This window comes from Orcinus orca, chromosome 19 (assembly GCF_937001465.1).
Source record: "Orcinus orca chromosome 19, mOrcOrc1.1, whole genome shotgun sequence".
NCBI lineage: Eukaryota > Metazoa > Chordata > Mammalia > Artiodactyla > Delphinidae > Orcinus > Orcinus orca.
Genome location: NC_064577.1, coordinates 10,073,922 through 10,090,574, shown reverse-complemented (window position 1 = coordinate 10,090,574; position 16,653 = coordinate 10,073,922). Strand labels below are relative to the sequence as shown.

Here is a 16,653-nt window from a genome sequence, read left to right as displayed (position 1 = left end):
ATCAAATCTGTGCTGCGTCCCGGCCACAAATGATGCCGAGGCAGTTCCTGGCTCAGTGGAGATGGGAGACCAGCAGGGTTGTCCTCAGCATCCCTCACCCCTTCCCTAGCCAAGGGGAAGAGTCTGGCCTCCCAGGCTGTTTGAAGATGGAGACTTGCTTCCTTTTAATGCACAAAAGCCAGAAATGCTTTGCTCTGGAAGATGGAGGTGGGGAGACCTCGCCTGCCAGATCTCGATTCTGGCCCCTTGAGAGCTGACTCATAGGACCAGGGTTTCCCCATCTTCAGTCTTAGAAGAGGTCTCTGTAGACCAACAGAAAGGCAGCCTAGAACCCACCTCCCAGTACCTTGCCCACAAGGGTTCTGCTCTTCTAAGAACCAGACATTCCCACCACAATGACTGAGGCCACTGGCTCTGACTCACCCACAAGACACAACTCTTTCACTCTTCCATGCCTTTGCTCATGCTGAGCCCTCTGCCTGGGAAGCCCTTCCTCCCTCTGCAGACCAGCAAACTCCTACCTAACCTACGAACCTGCTCAATTGTCACCACCTCTGGAAAGCTTTCTCAGATCTACTCAGGCAGAGACGGTTATCTCACAGGGTGCCAGTGGTCAGGACCTAGCATGACATTTTTGTGAAAACTTACTGCAAGTGAAGATGCCAGGGTACACATGACCTATGAGACATCTCTATGCTGTCAAACCCCCAGGAGAAGCTGGGATCAGGGGAGCGTCATCCACCAGGAGGCACATTTCTTGAAAGTCCCCAGGGAAAGTGGTATCAGGGAACCTCTAGGAATTCTAGAGCATCCTGGCCGGGGCCTTATCACTCTGCCCCTAGAGGCTTCCCCAGAGCCTCTGGTGACAAGAGCTGCTGGCGTGGGTTCCTGGGTGGTGGGGAGCCACATTCCAGGGGCCCCAGGACCTCATTATCAGGCTGCCTGTTTCTTCCCACTTCCTGTTCATTTCTGTTTGCATGGCGCTATTCAGGCTGGGTCCCTGCCGTGCCCAGATCTGGGGCGGGGTGAGCCCACAACTGTTCTTGTGACAATGTTTTTGTGACAAGCTCTGAGGCAGGCCAGCTACTGCAACGCCTGCTCCCAGCACCCCTGCCAGCCCTAGCACCAGGACCAGCGCCCCACCCCCACCCCCAGCTCACCGTGACGCCTCCTGCCGCCTGAAGAATGGAGGCTATTCTTGCTTAATCACATCCTTGGAAAGGCACAAATCATGGTCATCCCTTCTAATTACTGATGTGCTACACTCCTCTCAAGATAAAAGCCAAGGTCGGCACTCACGCACTCGGCACCCTAAGCAAAGCATCACCCAGTTCGCCCGAAGACTCCATCTCCCTTGCCACCCGCCACTGGGACCCACAAGGAGTGGGTGCTGGGGGTGCCCCCGGGCTAAAGCTGACCCCTCAATTTTACCCTCCATTCTACCAGCCCTGGCAGTCGCCCCACCTCTCTTAGTCACTCCTGGGGTCAACTGAGCAGAGCTGGGCCCAGCTTGAGGCCACATGGCACGTCCTGAGACGTATCTGCAAAAGTATCTAATCCTTTAGAGCACATGGAAGCACATGCATGGGCAAACACACACACACGTGTGTGTCTGCATAAGCCCAATGGCTTGGCTATCTTGCTCTGATGTGAGATGCAAGACATATACCTAGAAATGTCTGGGAAGATCTAGAGCTTCAGTCAGCCGCAAGCAGGAGGCTCAGATCACGGCCCCAATCCCCCAGATAGACCCGCATGGAGAAGGACACACACACGGGAGACAGGCATGGACAGAATCCTGGGATGGGAAATGAGTTCCCTAGTCAGAGGGTGACCTCGGGCACCCTCCCCACGACCGCAAAATGAGGGGGTCAGACCTCATTCCCTCTTAGGAGTCAGGCAGTTGGAGATTCCATGAGTCCAAGCATGCTGTGTGAGCTCAAGCCTCCATGCGCAGCAGAATTAGACTCTGAGACCCTAACGGGACCTGCAGGCATGATGGGTGAGTTGCTTTGAGGGATGCCAGAGGAAGGAAGAGGAACCAAGAAATGGCAGGTGGCAAATGTCACCTGGATTTTCAAAGCGGTTGATTCTATCTAGAGAGCTTCATGTCAATTTCCAGGCAAGACCTGTTGCAAATTAACAAACAAGTGTTTGGGGACCCTTAGAAAAGGAAGCAATGGTCCCCCAGAGCCCTGATAGGCTCACTTGGACATCTCTGGCCAACCCCACCTCATTGCTTGTTGGGTAGGGTCACTGGGCTGGGAGCCCAAGGTAGCGCCAAGGGCTTAGGGCATCTGGGGAGGAGGGGACACTGGCAGAAAGACAAACCAGGTTGGAACCCGCAGCTCTCATAGCGGCTCAAGGAGTGCAGGTTCATGAATGGGGTCACGATGCGGACGGGACAGTGCGAAGCAAGGGAAAGAATGGGCCCGCGCTGGATGGTTTGAAAACTTTTTTAAAACAGTGAAATCTTTTGCCCAGTGAAATTTTCCTTAGAAACCCGATTTGCAGAACAGGTGAAAGTGGACGGCTCTGACTGAAAAAGGTTGGGGGGCCCAGAGCCCCGCTTCCTTACTCCCCCCCACCCTTGACCTAGGCAGCCACTGAGGGCTCCAGAGGACAATTAAAAAGCCACCAACTTTGTTCACCAGCCAGACTCCAGGCCACCCTCCTCCACGGTGCCCCAGCCCCTGGCTTTATGCAAAAGCAGCAATCTAGGTGGAGTGGGTGGAGGGTGGGTTGGAGGCCTGATACTGGAAGAAAAGCACACCAAAACGTTTACAGGTGGTTTCTCTGGATGGTGGAACAATGGGTGATTTTTTTTTAACTTTCTGCTTTTCTCTATTTTCCAATTTTTCTCTAGCAAACTCCTATTTCTTTTAGTTTACCACTATTTATGAATACATCCATTGAATGCACTACAAGCTTGTGTCGTGTTTACGATAAGAACATTTTCACCAAGCTACTACCCCTGACTCTGCTAAGTGCAAACACTACAGACAAAACGAAGTGAAATGCCCTGCGCTCTGGGAGCTGACAGCAAATGAGGAAATGCAAAAAGGAAATGACATGCTTATGGAAGGAAAGAACGAATGTGAAACACGATGCGTGAATCACCATCCTGCATTTGGGTTAAAAATCCAACTTGATATGACTTGCCAATTCCTCCTCCGTTGGTTATTGCCCAAACTTGTGTCCGGGCTGGAAGTACCAAGATGAATCAGATATATAGCAGGTGCCTTCAAGGATCTCTCAAGCCCCTAGGGTCGCGCGATCAAGGCCTACGTCATGTGACCCAGCCCAGTCACATGACCAAAGGCTGCAAACTGCCTGAGCCAGGGTAATGGGACCCGCAAAGGTAGTCAGCCTCTGAGGCTGCGCACACTAGAGACCATGGAATGAGGAGGGGACGTCCCCGTCCTGCTCCCTGCAGCTCAGGTCACTTTGAGGGCACATCTGGAGCCCAATAACTTGGGCAGGAAAGCTGTGGAAGGGGGCCCAGCCTGGGGAAGAGCAGGCTCTATGGGACATTTGCTGCCTGCAAATCCCAGCTGAGCCATGTTTGGGTCACAGGAGCAGAAGACAGAGTCGGGATGAATGCGGGTGCGGATAGTTTCTGAAGAGTTCGGAATTTCAGCACAACTAAGGAAATGTTTACAATAGTACGAGAGTGACCCGTGCTGGCCCAGCGGCAGGGCATTCTCTCCCCTTCAGGAGGTTGTACAAGCAAGGAGTATAAGTGGTCACTGGGCAGGGATGCCGGCAGGGGATGTTCATCCAGGGCTGTGGGATCTAGAGGCCGAGGCCCCTCCTATGACTCCTTAAGCCTTTCAGGGTCAGAAGCCAATCAAGTCAGCCTGGATTTATCTGGCTAATGAGGCCGAACCCCAGGGGCCAATTAGCCCCCCCCAGAGTTGCCTGTCCCCACCAAGTCCTGTCCCTTGCTAGGGTCTGGGCCCCAGATCCTGCCTCTTGAAAACATACTTTTGGCCACCCCAAGGGAGCTTGGGGATAGCTCCGAGGAGCCACTCCCCTTGGGGGAACCCAGCGTCCCCATCTTGAATCAGGCCCAGGGAAGGTTTCAGATATACAACCATAAGAACCTCTCCTGCCACTACACAGTGATGCTAGAAGGGCTTGGCGTCCCCTATCTGGTGACTCTCTGTAATAAATGCAGTCTTCCTCAGATGGGTCTTGAGTTTCTAGTCCTCGCCCAGTGTCTCAGGCAAACTTCACATTCATCCTGAGAGGACAGGGGTGCTCTGCCCATTTTACAGATGAGAAAACTGAGGCTCAGAGAAGTTAAGTGAAGGGGTGGGGATTTGAACCCAGGTCACCCGGCAAGGGCTCTTTCATCCTCCTGAAGCATCACCCCACAAAGGAGGGGGTTAAGAATGGGGTGTTCTTGTCAGTCTTTTAAATGCCTCCATATTGGCTCTGCCAGCAGAGCCATCCCTGGCAGGGAGGGAAAGGGGAAGAGAGGCGGTTGTCAGGAGCAGAAGCCTGCCTGAACCTTTGGGTCCTACCCGCTAAGGAACCCCTGTCAAGCCTGCCCACAAAGGAACCCCAAAGCACACTCCCCAACGGTAATCCCCTCAAAATGAACATGGGCTCCAGAAAAGGAACGGGGCAGGGCCCCTAAACATATGAAAAGGTGCTCAGCCTTAGAACCTAAACTGCAGGAACGCTCACTGAAATCACTCTAAAACGCCTTTTTTTCACCTTAGCAGTTATCAACACCCAGCCACCCAGGGTGTGGGAAAGCAGCCTCTCCTCGTTCATTGCGGGTGAAAGCGAAAACCAGTACAGCCTCTGTGGAGGACAGTTTGGCAAGGTCATGCCACATACAGAATGCCCTTGACCCAGCAATTCCAAGTCCATGTGCAAAATGACATGGGTACAACACTAACCACTGCCACACTTTCTAAGACATAGACAAGACACAGAAAGCAACCTATGTGCCCATAAATAGGGGCCTGGTTCGATAAACTAGGCCACCATGAAATATGACACACCCGTTGCAAAGAATGATGCCCTTCTGAATGTACTAGATAGTAAAATACTCCGGATATATTGTTATTTGAGAAAAGCAAGGTACAGAGTGGAAGGCACCGAATGCTCCCATCTGTGTGGGGTATATATAAAGATATATATATAAATGAATATTTAGGGAGATGCTCATATAGGCAGAGAATATCTCTGGAATGTTCTAGAAGAACCTAGTCACAATCATGGCTTCTGGGGAGAGGGAGGAACCCTCATCACCTTCATTCCTTTAGAATTTTATAACATGTACATGTGCTATCTACTCAAAAGACAGATTAAAAATAAGAATTTTTTCAAAGGGCACATAGCAGGGTGATTAAAAGCCCTTTTGTCCCCAGGAGAAAGGGATTTGAGGAGACAGAGGTTCCCTGAGACTAAAAAGAGATCCCCACCCTCTGCCCCAGGCTGAGGGGAGGAGACAGAACTAGGTGCGATGCCCTCACAGCTTGGGGGACTCTCGCAAGTCCAGGAGGAGACAGAGTGATTTTCACGGTCTGGCCACCCTGTGCCCCAAGGAGCCTGGCCCCTAGGCAGACCAGGACGGAAGGGAGTACCAGGCTGGGGCCCGGAGCCCCACAGCATCCACGAGTGTGGATGGAGATCTTCCTGCACACATTTGCACGTGCACACACTGTTTCCCCACCAGGGTGGCGGGAACGACCCCTGGGGGCTTTGGAACAAGGGCAGGAAAACGAGGAAAAGGGAACCCCTGGAATCACAGAGGGGGCTCTGTCACGAGTCCAGCTGGATGGGTATGCAGAGTCGAAATTACAAAGGGGCTTATAGAAAAATAAAGGAAAAGGTGGTTCGTTCATGTATAAGTCAGTGGACTGTGCAGTAAGGTCTCCATTCGCCCCTCCAGATCCACCTCCACCATCCCCAGTGAGGCTCCCTCCCTGCCGGCTCACCACGGGCTGTCCCTCCCGAAGGCCAAGCTCCTGCGCAGGTGGGGCAGGGACAGAGGGGGAGGCTCTCCACGCAGCGACCTTCAGGGCTGGGAGTGGCCCAGGGCATCGTCCTGTGCCTGGCGGGTTTCCTTTACCTGAGATTGAAGAAACCCCTGCTGGACTCTCCTCCAGTCAGGCTGCTCGAGAACCTTCCTTTTCCTGCGAGAACCCCCGGCCGAATCATGACTAGACTCTAACTGCCCTACAAAAATCTTATCATGTCAGCCTACACTGTCCTTTCCTGCGGCTTCCCCATCCTGACCAAGGCCCGTGTGGTCTGCCCACAGGCCCGACTCTCCACTCACCTCTCCCACCACTTGCCCCACCCTCTCTGAGCTCAACCAGGTCGGCCTTTTTGACAGTTGTCAAGGATCCCATGTGCCTCTCGCCACAGGGCCTTTGCACATCCTGTTCCCTATGCCTGGACTCTTCCTCTCACCCTCTGTGCCCAGACAGTCCCTACAGAAACCTCAGTGTTCCTTACTCCTGGGGGCCTTCCCTTCTTACTCTCCTCCTCCAGAAAGCACCATGGCTTTCTGTGTCCTAGGACTAATCCTTATACTTTTAGTTTTGTGGTTATTTCATTTGTCTTCCCCTCCTCCAACCCCCAGATTGAAAGATCCTTAAAGGCTGGAACTGGATTTGTTTTTGTTCCATTTTATCCCCAGAGACTATTAAGGTGCTGGCATATAAAAGAGACTCATTAAATATTTTTCAAACAAGCGAATGAACTAATAATTTGTTCCTATTCTGTGCCCCTACACGTGCCAGAAGCTGCACACGTCCCTGGCAATGCAGACGTGGCACAGACTCACACAGATGCACACGAAGCCTTGTGGAGATGACTGCACTGACGCTTGGACACACACGCTAACGCACACACACAAATGCGCAGGCACACGTTTCCCTGTGCGCGCACACACACACGAACGGACCGTGCCAAACATAGGCATACGCGCGCGCACGCAAGAAAAGTGCTCCCAAGGCGGACGTCTGCCACCCTGAGCTCATTAAAGCCGCTAAACATAGCCCGTCTGCAGCTGTGCTCAGCAAGCTGCCCACACAGGCCAGGAAAAGACACCAGTTACCAGGCAGAGGAGTGGGGAGGCCAGCCGTGGGCAGGGGGCTGCTGGGGAGGCCGTGGGGCCGAGGGCATGCGGGAGGGGTAGCCCCTTGGCAGCTGGTCTGGCTCTTCAGAGCGGCTCCTCTGGTCCCTAATCCCAGACAGTGGGACGTGAGGTCAAGCCACACCCCCATGAAAGCATCCTCATCTTCCCCCTCTGCCTCTGTGGGACAACCGCACAGGTTTTTCTGACAGTTATTGGGGTCCAGGAGCCAAGCTCAGTCCAGGACCAGGGACTGGAGCCAGGATACAGCCTGGGACAAATCGGGGCTCTGTGGGTGCCTAGGGTAGAGGCTCCGTCTGGGATGAAGAATCAACGGTCCTTCTGGGGCCAGGATTGGGACTCGGTCTGCACCACTGTCGAGGACGAGAGAAAGTTCAGAGACCCACTGCTCAGCCCGCTCTAACAAACAGGCGTGGCCACGGGCAGACCCTCCCCACACTGCGGGCATCACTTGCTGCCCCCACCCCTGCATCTGAAGCCTGGCACTGGCCCTGAGAAAGCCATCTGACAACCACGAGTGTAAGTCACATGTGCAGGTCGAGTTGTCCTCCACACAGACTGGGTCCCACTCGGAGGGCCCAAGAGCAAGTCCTGCTGCCCTGGAATCTGCACCCTCCCCCCGCCCCCCGACACACACAGGTGGACGTGAGGTAGAGAGAGTCTCTCCAACTTGCACTTTACTGTGCACATCCTGGACCCCAAGTTTTTGGGGGGCTCGTGGAGCTGGCTCTTGGAGGGGGTACCTGTGTGACACAGGGGACAATGGGGCACCTCCCCAGGTACCTGGGGTGACCAGAAAGGAGAAACTTCAGGAAAATGGGAGCTCAGACCAGACACGGGACTGGAGATGGAGGGGCATGGAGACCTGTGTGTGAGCACCTTCCTTGGAAGGTTATTTACCCCTGGTCTTTATCGTCTCAATGTGACACAGCTGTAATGATTGCAACCTTTCCCAGCATCCAGGTGGCCATGAAGATCAGTGTGCAGCGCCTTGCACACTGTGAAGCTGCTGAGAGGGGAAGGGAGGGGGGATGGAGAGAGTGAGGCAGCCACGGCTCTCCTGGGAGAGTCTGCTCCTCCCTGGAGATGGAGCCGGGGGACAGAGGAAGGAGAGTTACTACACCCACTGAGCCAACAGCTGTGCCCTCAGCCTCCTCTGTGATGACAGTAGGTCCTGGCAGGGAGGGGCGGACCCAGCTCCCTGATCCAGGAAGCGATGAATGGAGTAGAGGGCAGAGGCCGACAGGGCTGGGTCCCAAGGGACTCACTCTGGAGCCCCAAGTCCTTCCTACCATCTGCTGTGGAGCGGGCTGCTAGCGTCGCCTCCACGAGGCTGGATGCACTGCTCGAGTTTTCCAACTAGCTTAAGAGAAAACTGTGCTTGGAGTCTGCACGCTCCTTCTAGAAGTCGGTCTGGAAAGGAAGGGGAGGGCTGGGGGGGAAGGTGGGCAGGTAGGTCGTGCGGAGGCCGGTCTCGTCCTTTATTGGAGAGGAATCACTAGAGGGCATCAGGAGGCCGTGAGGACAGGTCTGCCTCCCGCGAAGGCCTCCACACTCTGGAGGAAGAACCAAAGTGGGAGAGACCGGAGGCAGGGAGGCCAGCACGGGAGGATGGATCCATCCAGAAGAGAGAAGATGGCGGCCTCGGCTGGAGAAGGGGTGGGGGATGGGGTGGGTGGAGGTATGAGAGATCTGCTGGGGGTACAACGGATGCTCTCAGGGGTCTGATCTGACTCTGGAAGGTGGCAGAGAAGGGGAAGCTTAGAAGGACGCCCAGGTGTCTGGCGTGAGTTTGCGGAAGATGACGCCATTCACTTTGCACAGAAGAACAGGAGCGAGGTTCAATGGGCAGGTAGTAAGCTCCCCGAGTCCTTACACCCAGCACCACGTCAGGTGCCAGAAGTGCTCTGTAAATGTGGGCTCTGCTGTGGAGTAGCGTGAACACGGCAGAGCAGCCAGACGTGCAGGCAAAGGAAACCAGGAGACAGAGGCAGCGACGGAAACTCAGAGAGCGCTAGAATGTCAGAGCTAGAAGGGGCTCTACGCACAGACGGGCCAGGAGGCCGGCCACAGGCAGGAGCTGAGGCTGCACAGCAAGCTAGCTGGAGGGGTGGGGGGCCCAGGTCTCCTGCGCCCCGGTCCGAGCCCCTCTCTCCCCTCTGCTTCCACCGGCCCCTCCGCACTGGCTCCCTAGGCTTCCTCAGGTCTGGTTCCAAACAGCAAGCACAAGCCAGAGGCAGCAGGCTGTCAGCGCACCTGTGCAGCTGCAGGTTGAAGGCTGGGCTGCCTGGGAGAGGAGGGAGGATGCCAGGACACCCCCGGAGTCCCCCACCCACGGTCACTGCAGACGAGGCCTTACAATCCCATGCCTGCACATGAGCTGGGAGGCCCTGGAAGGCCCCTTTCCTGCACTCCCAACCCTTGTGGCCAGCTCAGGAGGGCTCCCTGGGGACTCAGACTGTGACAGTGACAACGGAGCCAGCCACAGGACCAGCAGAGCAGGGACAAGACTGGGCTCTGTAAGATGCCGAGATTCACCCCCGCGCCTGCACCAGGTGTTCCAAGGCTCATCCAAAAGCCAGTAATAAGCGAGAACCGCGCAATGCTTCCTATCTGTGAGGTGCAGACCTTGGCACCCACGTACATTACCTCTATGCCCTCAGCGACTGTCGAAGCAGACATTACGATCATCTTTCCACAACGGAGTAAACCGAGGCCCAGAGATGTTAGGTAACTTGCCCAAAGAAGCACAGAGAGTAAATGGAGGAACTGGGCCTCGAGCCCAGGCCTGACACCTTTAAAGCTCAGATGCTATAGCACCAGTCCCAGGATTTTCTGACTCCCGGTCCAGGGCAATTTTTACCACTTCCCACCTTGTTTTTAGTGAGGTTTTGAAAACCGAGTGGAAATATCAAATAAGATGACATGCACAGAGGTGTGACATAAACGGCGGAGCGCATCATAACTGTCAGGCATGGCCATTATTCTGTTTTTATTCAGGGTCACAGACTTTTATTTTGCCGGTTTGGGATGACAAACACACATCACCATCAACTACCACCGTCATTCCATCAGAGAAAAAGTATCTGAATGCCATGATGTGTAGACACGGCCAAAGTGCGGGATAAGAAGCTGTTCTCTCAACTGAATGCATTCAACGTGTTGGGAAAACACGTTACAGGACTGCCGTTTGTCTCGTTGTCAGAAATGCTGGGTTTGGGCTTGGCAATCACTGACCTCAATGACCATTTCAGCTCTGAAATTCTCCCATGCATCTACTGTTATTCTTTACTACACAAGACTATCCTTAAGGAGGAGAAGTGGATGACGGCCGCCGGCAATCTCATTCTGACTAAAATTTATAACCGTGGTGTAAAAAACAGAAAACAAAAAGGCTTTGTTTCTCCTTAAACATGCATTCTTCCCCAACCAGGTCCAGGAGACACCAAACGTCTGATCAATTCATTTGTGTCTGTGGAGAACAGAGCTGTGGTTTGGCGTTTCCGAGACAGCCCCGCGGCAGGTGGCCGTGTTTTTCACTTTGAGGCCGCTGTGGTTTCTTCTTCCTAGGGGCCCAGAAGGAGTGATCTGGGCTTGGTTCCTCTCTCACATTCCTGAGGAATGTGATCCTGTGTTAAGCTTTTATTTTATTATGTTTGACATCTCTGGGGGCAGCCTAGCTGGCCAGGGAGAGACTGCCCCTCCCAGGCCATGCGAATTCCTAGAGATAATAAACAACTCACCCTAGAACGCACCTTTAGCATGCAAACCAACCAATCCTGGGTCCTCAGCTCCAACCACCTCCTTTATCTAACTCCCACACCCCAGGCCAATATCCGCCCCCTGCCCTAAATCACCCTGGGGCCAGGTGCCCGAGAACTAGAGACCGCCCCTGTGGCCCAGAGCCTGCGACATTATTCAATCCAGCCAGTCCTCAGCTGTCTCCCCTGCCCTGACGTGCCTTTCCCACGGAAAACACAATCCAGGCTCTGGGCCAGGCTTGCCCCATGCCCCTTCTGCCCGCCTCACACCCGCCCCCCCCCCCCGACCAAACCTGGTGCTTCCCCCGTGGCCCCTGCCCTGGGGAAGTGTAAATAATAAATTCTTCGGTCCATGGCTTGGATCTCTCCCGTCTTCACTCAGTCACCTCTATAAATTAAAATCCCGTGGGTACATTTCAACACCCAGCCCCGCTGCTGCTGAACTTGGTTCCTCACATCCCGTAAGGACACAGGAGAGAGAACTGCCCCCCTCTCTGCACTGCCCCTCCCCTTGCCCGGCGCACTTATGGCCTGAGTCTTGTGGGGGGCACGCCCCTCTCAGAGACACTCATGGCGCCCAGCCCCTGAGGGGCTTCATCTGTGAACTGCCACCGGATGTTTGAAGTGTCGAAACCTTCTCCAAGGCCTGTGCACCTACTCAGGCCATGGGAAGCTGGTGCTACAGGTACCCCTCCTGTTAGCTAACGGATGGAAGAGCTTGGAGGAAGAACTCGAGAAAGGCTTCAGCCTGGGGAGGGGGTGGGCAGAGTGGGCTGCAACCACAGACCAAAAGAGCAGGAGAGAGAAGGAAGGAAAGTTCTGAGCCCACCCTCCCCCAGATACACACATAGACCCCAGTCCCCAGCCCTGGCCTCGTGCGGAACTCAATACTGCCAACAGCAAAGACGTCCGGCTCAGAGAGTGCCCATCAAATGCACCCCAAACCTCCAGGGAAGATGCCCTGAGGTCACTGTGCCAGAAACTGACATCTTTACCAAGTCTCTCCTGGGTCTAACCCTGTGCTCGGCCTCTTGAGAAAACACAGGCAGAAGGAAATCTGAGACGCCTGTATCAGACGAAGGACACGAGGACTTGGGAGGTCCCGTTCTGCAGACAGGGCCTCTGAGTGATGGGACGGAAGGATCATGACCCCGGGCACAGCCTCGGTTACCGTGTCACCAACTGTGGTTCCTGGAAGCTGTGTCACCTGAGAGAGATGGTCTCAACGGCCCAGGAGGGCTTGCTCCCCTTGCCGGTGCCCCCCTCTGCCCACAGGCAGACCACGCACGAGGCTGTCCATGGTTCCACCTGCTCTGCTGAGCTCAGCCCCCTGGCCCATCAGCCTCAGGCCCCTCTCTCTGGCCCTGACCCCCGAGCTGCCCAGCGTGTAGGAAGTTGGGAACCCGTGAAGCTCAGCTCCTGGGGCAGAGAGCGGCCCCGGCCCTCCAATCCCGCACAGTAGCGAAGACCCTACCACCTGAGTGGATGAGGGGTCCCCCGGCCCAAGGAGCTTGGACCCATCCAAGGTAAAGGAAAGACTCCTGGGGGCCAGGTTTAACTCACGTTGCTTCTCCTGGAGGATGCTGGATGTGCACGGCACGTTCGCTTCTCCTGCAGAAGAAGAGAAGAGAGGTGAGCCGACTCCGCATCACTGTCGGCCAGACCCTGGGAGGCCACTGTGGCCCCATTGGCCCCTCCTGTCCAGCTGCCCCCTCCCGGAGCCAAGGGCTGGAGGTAAGCACCAGGGAACGCCCTGCCCTGCCCCGGCCACGCCCAGCTCTCCGCTCTTTATACCCTTTCTACACGACAAAGCCCGAGCCCTGATGCCACTGCCTGGGGAGGCGTGTCCTGGCCACCTTCTCACCTCCGCCCACCTGCATAAAGCAGCCGCTTGTCTGGGGTGGCCCTTGTCTACACTTACTCTCATCTCTGAGGGTCACCGCCGCCCTGCAGACAACTGGAAATCTCCGCCTCTAGGCCAGCCTCTAGTCTCCTAAGTCCTTGACCCACGCCCCCCACCGCCTCCTGGACCTCAGCTCAGCAGGTGGCGCATGCGCACCAGCGTCCTGGAACTGCCCCTGTTCCCAAGTCCCCACCTCAGTGAAGGCACCACCTTCTCCCCAAGCCTGGGAATCACCCGTGACCCCTTTCCCTGCCTCGTCCCCACTTTCAGTCAGTCACAGAGTGCTGGGGCCATCTGCCTCATTCTCTCCTCCTTACTCTCTCCTTCTCCACCGGATTTGGACTCCCCAGTGGAAGGGGTTTCTGTGCTGTTCACTGGTGTGTTTCCAGGCCTAAAACAGTGCGTCTCAGTCAATAACTGTTGAATGAATAAATGAAACACACACACAAACACGTACACACACACACAAATACATACACACAAATACCCACAAACACATACACAAACACACACACACACACACACACCACTCCCCAAATACAGAACTCCATCCCGTCTCCCTGGACTATTGCAATAGCTCCTCCTTTTGATGAGAAGCTTTTTTCTATAATTATGAAAGTAACACAAGTTCCTTATGGAAAAGTTGAAAAACACCAACCATGAGAGAAAAGGGAAAAGATTCCTTACAATCCCATGACTGAGGGAAAACTACTGGTCCCCATTCTATGTCATTCCTTCCAGGCTTCTTTCCATAAACATTTTTTTGGGCCAGTTGAGATCATATCGTCTCTCTGTGGGCCGGGATTATGTCATTTATCTCTGTATCCCCAACAAATAGATCAACGGTTGGCTCGTGGAAGGTATCATCGATGATAAAGAAGCACAAAATACACTTTCTGTACTTCAAGTTGAAGCATGAATAAATAACTAAAGCTACGAAACCTCTGTAAACATCACTCCAACAGCTATAGAATGTTCTATTGAGAGGATACATCATGGTTGACTTTTAAATTATCTTATTGGCAGAAAGTTTCAAAATTTCACCCTTATAATTACTGCTGCAAGGAACATCTTTGTGGCTGAAGCTCTTTCTGCCTGTTTTATGATTTCCTTAAAATACAGCCACAGGGCTTCCCTGGTGGCGCAGTGGTTGAGAGTCCGCCTGCCGATGCAGGGGACACGGGTTCGTGCCCCGGTCCGGGAAGATCCCACGTGCCGCGGAGCAGCTGGGCCCGTGAGCCATGGCCGCTGAGCCTGCGCGTCCAGAGCCTGTGCTCCGCAATGGGAGAGGCCACAACAGTGAGAGGCCCGCGCACCGCAAAAAAAAAAAAAAAAATACAGCCACGGAAGGAAAATTTTGGGTCAAAGGGTAAGAACATTTTTAAGGCTCGATGTTTATTGCCCGATTGCTTTCCAGAGAGGCGTATGTTCTGATTTACACACCCAGTCGCAGCAGAAGTAAGGGCTGCTCTTAACAGACGCTCACCTCCCCAGCATTTACATTGGTCTGTCAAATTTCTCTGCCTCTAATTTCACCAGATTAATCTTTTGAAAACTGGCCTGCCCAGGCCACTCTCTTGCTCCAAGCCCTCCAGTGACTCGCCGTCATCAAATTCTCAGCCTGGCAAGCAAGCCTCTCTGTAAAGTGGCCCCTGCCCACGTCCCCAGCCTCTGCCCACCCCTTCCTGCCTCATCTCCACCAGCCAAATGACCTGAACACCATTAGGGCTCTTCCGTCTTTCTCTGTCGAACACGCTGTATCCTGTGGGCTGGGTGGAGAACCAACCCGAGGCCACCTCTTCCACGAAGACTTTGATCCTTCCTCAAAGGGCTCAATTCTCAGGACCTCTGTCCTCAAAGGTCAGCTCTGCATCCCAAGGGACTCACAGGGTCAGATTCAGCAAAGGCCAGTTCCCTTCCATCGCGAATGCTCCCCTCGAGCCCACCCCACCTAACTGGAAGGCTCAGAAAGGGACCTAAGCCAAACCCCAGGAGCTAGAAAATTCTCTGTGGCCAGAGTGAGGCTAAAATATGAGAAGTGGAATCCCCGGCCCTCAGCTGACCTCAGCCCACTGAGAGCCCAGTCAGTTAGCAGTTCTGTCTGAGTCCCCCAAAGATCTTCAGCCAGGGGAGCCCCTTGGCATCAGGAGTCCTGGCCCTGGCTCTGTGGCACCATGTTTTGGGCCTCAATTATACACATCTGTTCAATGGAAGGTCTCACTCTACTCTGCTGAAGGGTCCTCCAGCTCTGCCAGGACAGGAGTCCAGGGCCAGGGGCACAGCACAAAAGTGGCCAGACTGGAGTCTAGGGCATGGGCCAAGCAATGTAGAAGTCACGCCTCCAGCCTGAAAACTCTAGCTAGAGGCAGGATCCTGCTGCCCAGGTGGGACCCTCTCTCCTGACCCTGACCATGCCGGCAGAACCTACAGATACCAGGTCTGGTGTCCCCAGTTTCCTGAGCAAGTCTGAAGTCCCCCCAAAAATGTGTCCACAGCTTCCCCAAGAACCCCAGTTCTCCAAGGAAGGTTCCAGGGCACAGAAAGAAGCCAGCTCCAGGCCTCTGCCAGGGGCCTTGAACGCCCTTCCTCGTGCAAAGCTGCCGGTCCCTCCCCTGCAGACTCAAGGGTGGCTCCAGTGTAGGAAATGCCACCACCTCCCCGCCAACAATCCAGGGGCTGATGGGCGACTCCCTTCCAAGGGAATGAACCATCCCAGATGCCATGCACTGGAATCCACTGCCCTGTTTCTGCAGCCTCTGCCTGCTAGGGCTGCCTTCATGGCTCATGTCACCTGAATCCTAATCTGTCTCCCTCCTCCATGGGATCAGGGCCTCTGGGCACTCTCAAAGGCAGGAGTAGGGAATGGAAAGAGCATAGACTTGGAGTCAGGAGGCTGAGATTCCCATCCAGGTTCCCATGGACTCGGACTCACTGTGTGACCTGAGGCAAGTCACTTTCCCTCTCTGGGCCTCATTCCCACAATCCAGTGTGAGTCCAGTGCTCTCTAAGGACCCTACAAGTACTGAAAGTCCTTGGTTGTACTGCATTTCGGTTAAACACCTGGACTCAAATCTTGGTAACCATGTACGCTTGGACAAGTTACTTAACCTCTGCATGCCTCAGTCTTCTAATCGATAAAATGGGGACAGGAGTGCTACCTACCTCAGAGGGTTATTGTGAGTATCAAATGGTTAATGTGTGTAAACCCCTTAGCACACAGCCCAGCACACAGCAGCCATTCAAGGTGTGAGGAGTGGTCTTACTGTTGCTTCCTTTACTTATTTACTTTTAACAACTGGCTCAAGATTTCATCTCTTTTGTCACCATCACGACTCCAGGTGGAGTCAGGTAGAGAGGCTCAATGGTTAGTGCTGGGTGCCAGCTCACAGTGCTCCCCGGGCCCAGGGGTCACGGCAGAGCCCGTGCTCCAGAGAGGCCCAGGTAGAGAACAGAGGCCTGGGCACCCTCGCAGAGTAGCCCCCCGACAGCATGACAAGGCGCCCGCAGACCGCTTCCCTGGGTGCCAGAGCAGCACTGATGCGGACAGAGCAAGGGAGATCCCACATCAGATGTCAGATGCGTAGGTCAGGACCGAACACGAGCGTCCTGTCTGAGCACCAGCTGAGTCCAGGGGGAAAGTCAGCTCCCGCCATCCAGCAGGACAGATGCTTCACATCGAGATGAAGTCACTCACTTATAAAACCCCTTCTATTTCTCTATCTGCCAAGCACTGTGCCAGGGACCGTGGGGGACACGGAGAGGAAAAAGTCAAGGTGAGATGAGGAAGGAGGAGGGAGAGACTCACTCTGACCGAGCGACCCTGGGGAAGGTGCGACAGAGCCATGACTTGAGAGCCTCGGGGCAAA

General features: G+C 54.6%; 1 protein-coding gene across 1 annotated transcript in view; it reads right to left on the bottom strand.

Annotated features, from left to right (window-relative positions):
* PITPNM3 (PITPNM family member 3) overlaps window positions 1–16,653 on the bottom strand; it is a 91,476-nt gene that overhangs the window by 31,673 nt on the left and 43,150 nt on the right. The window contains exon 4 of the mRNA XM_004267011.3: window positions 12,448–12,495. Within this exon, the coding sequence (XP_004267059.1) occupies window positions 12,448–12,495 (48 nt within the window). The remainder of the gene's footprint in view (window positions 1–12,447; window positions 12,496–16,653) is intronic.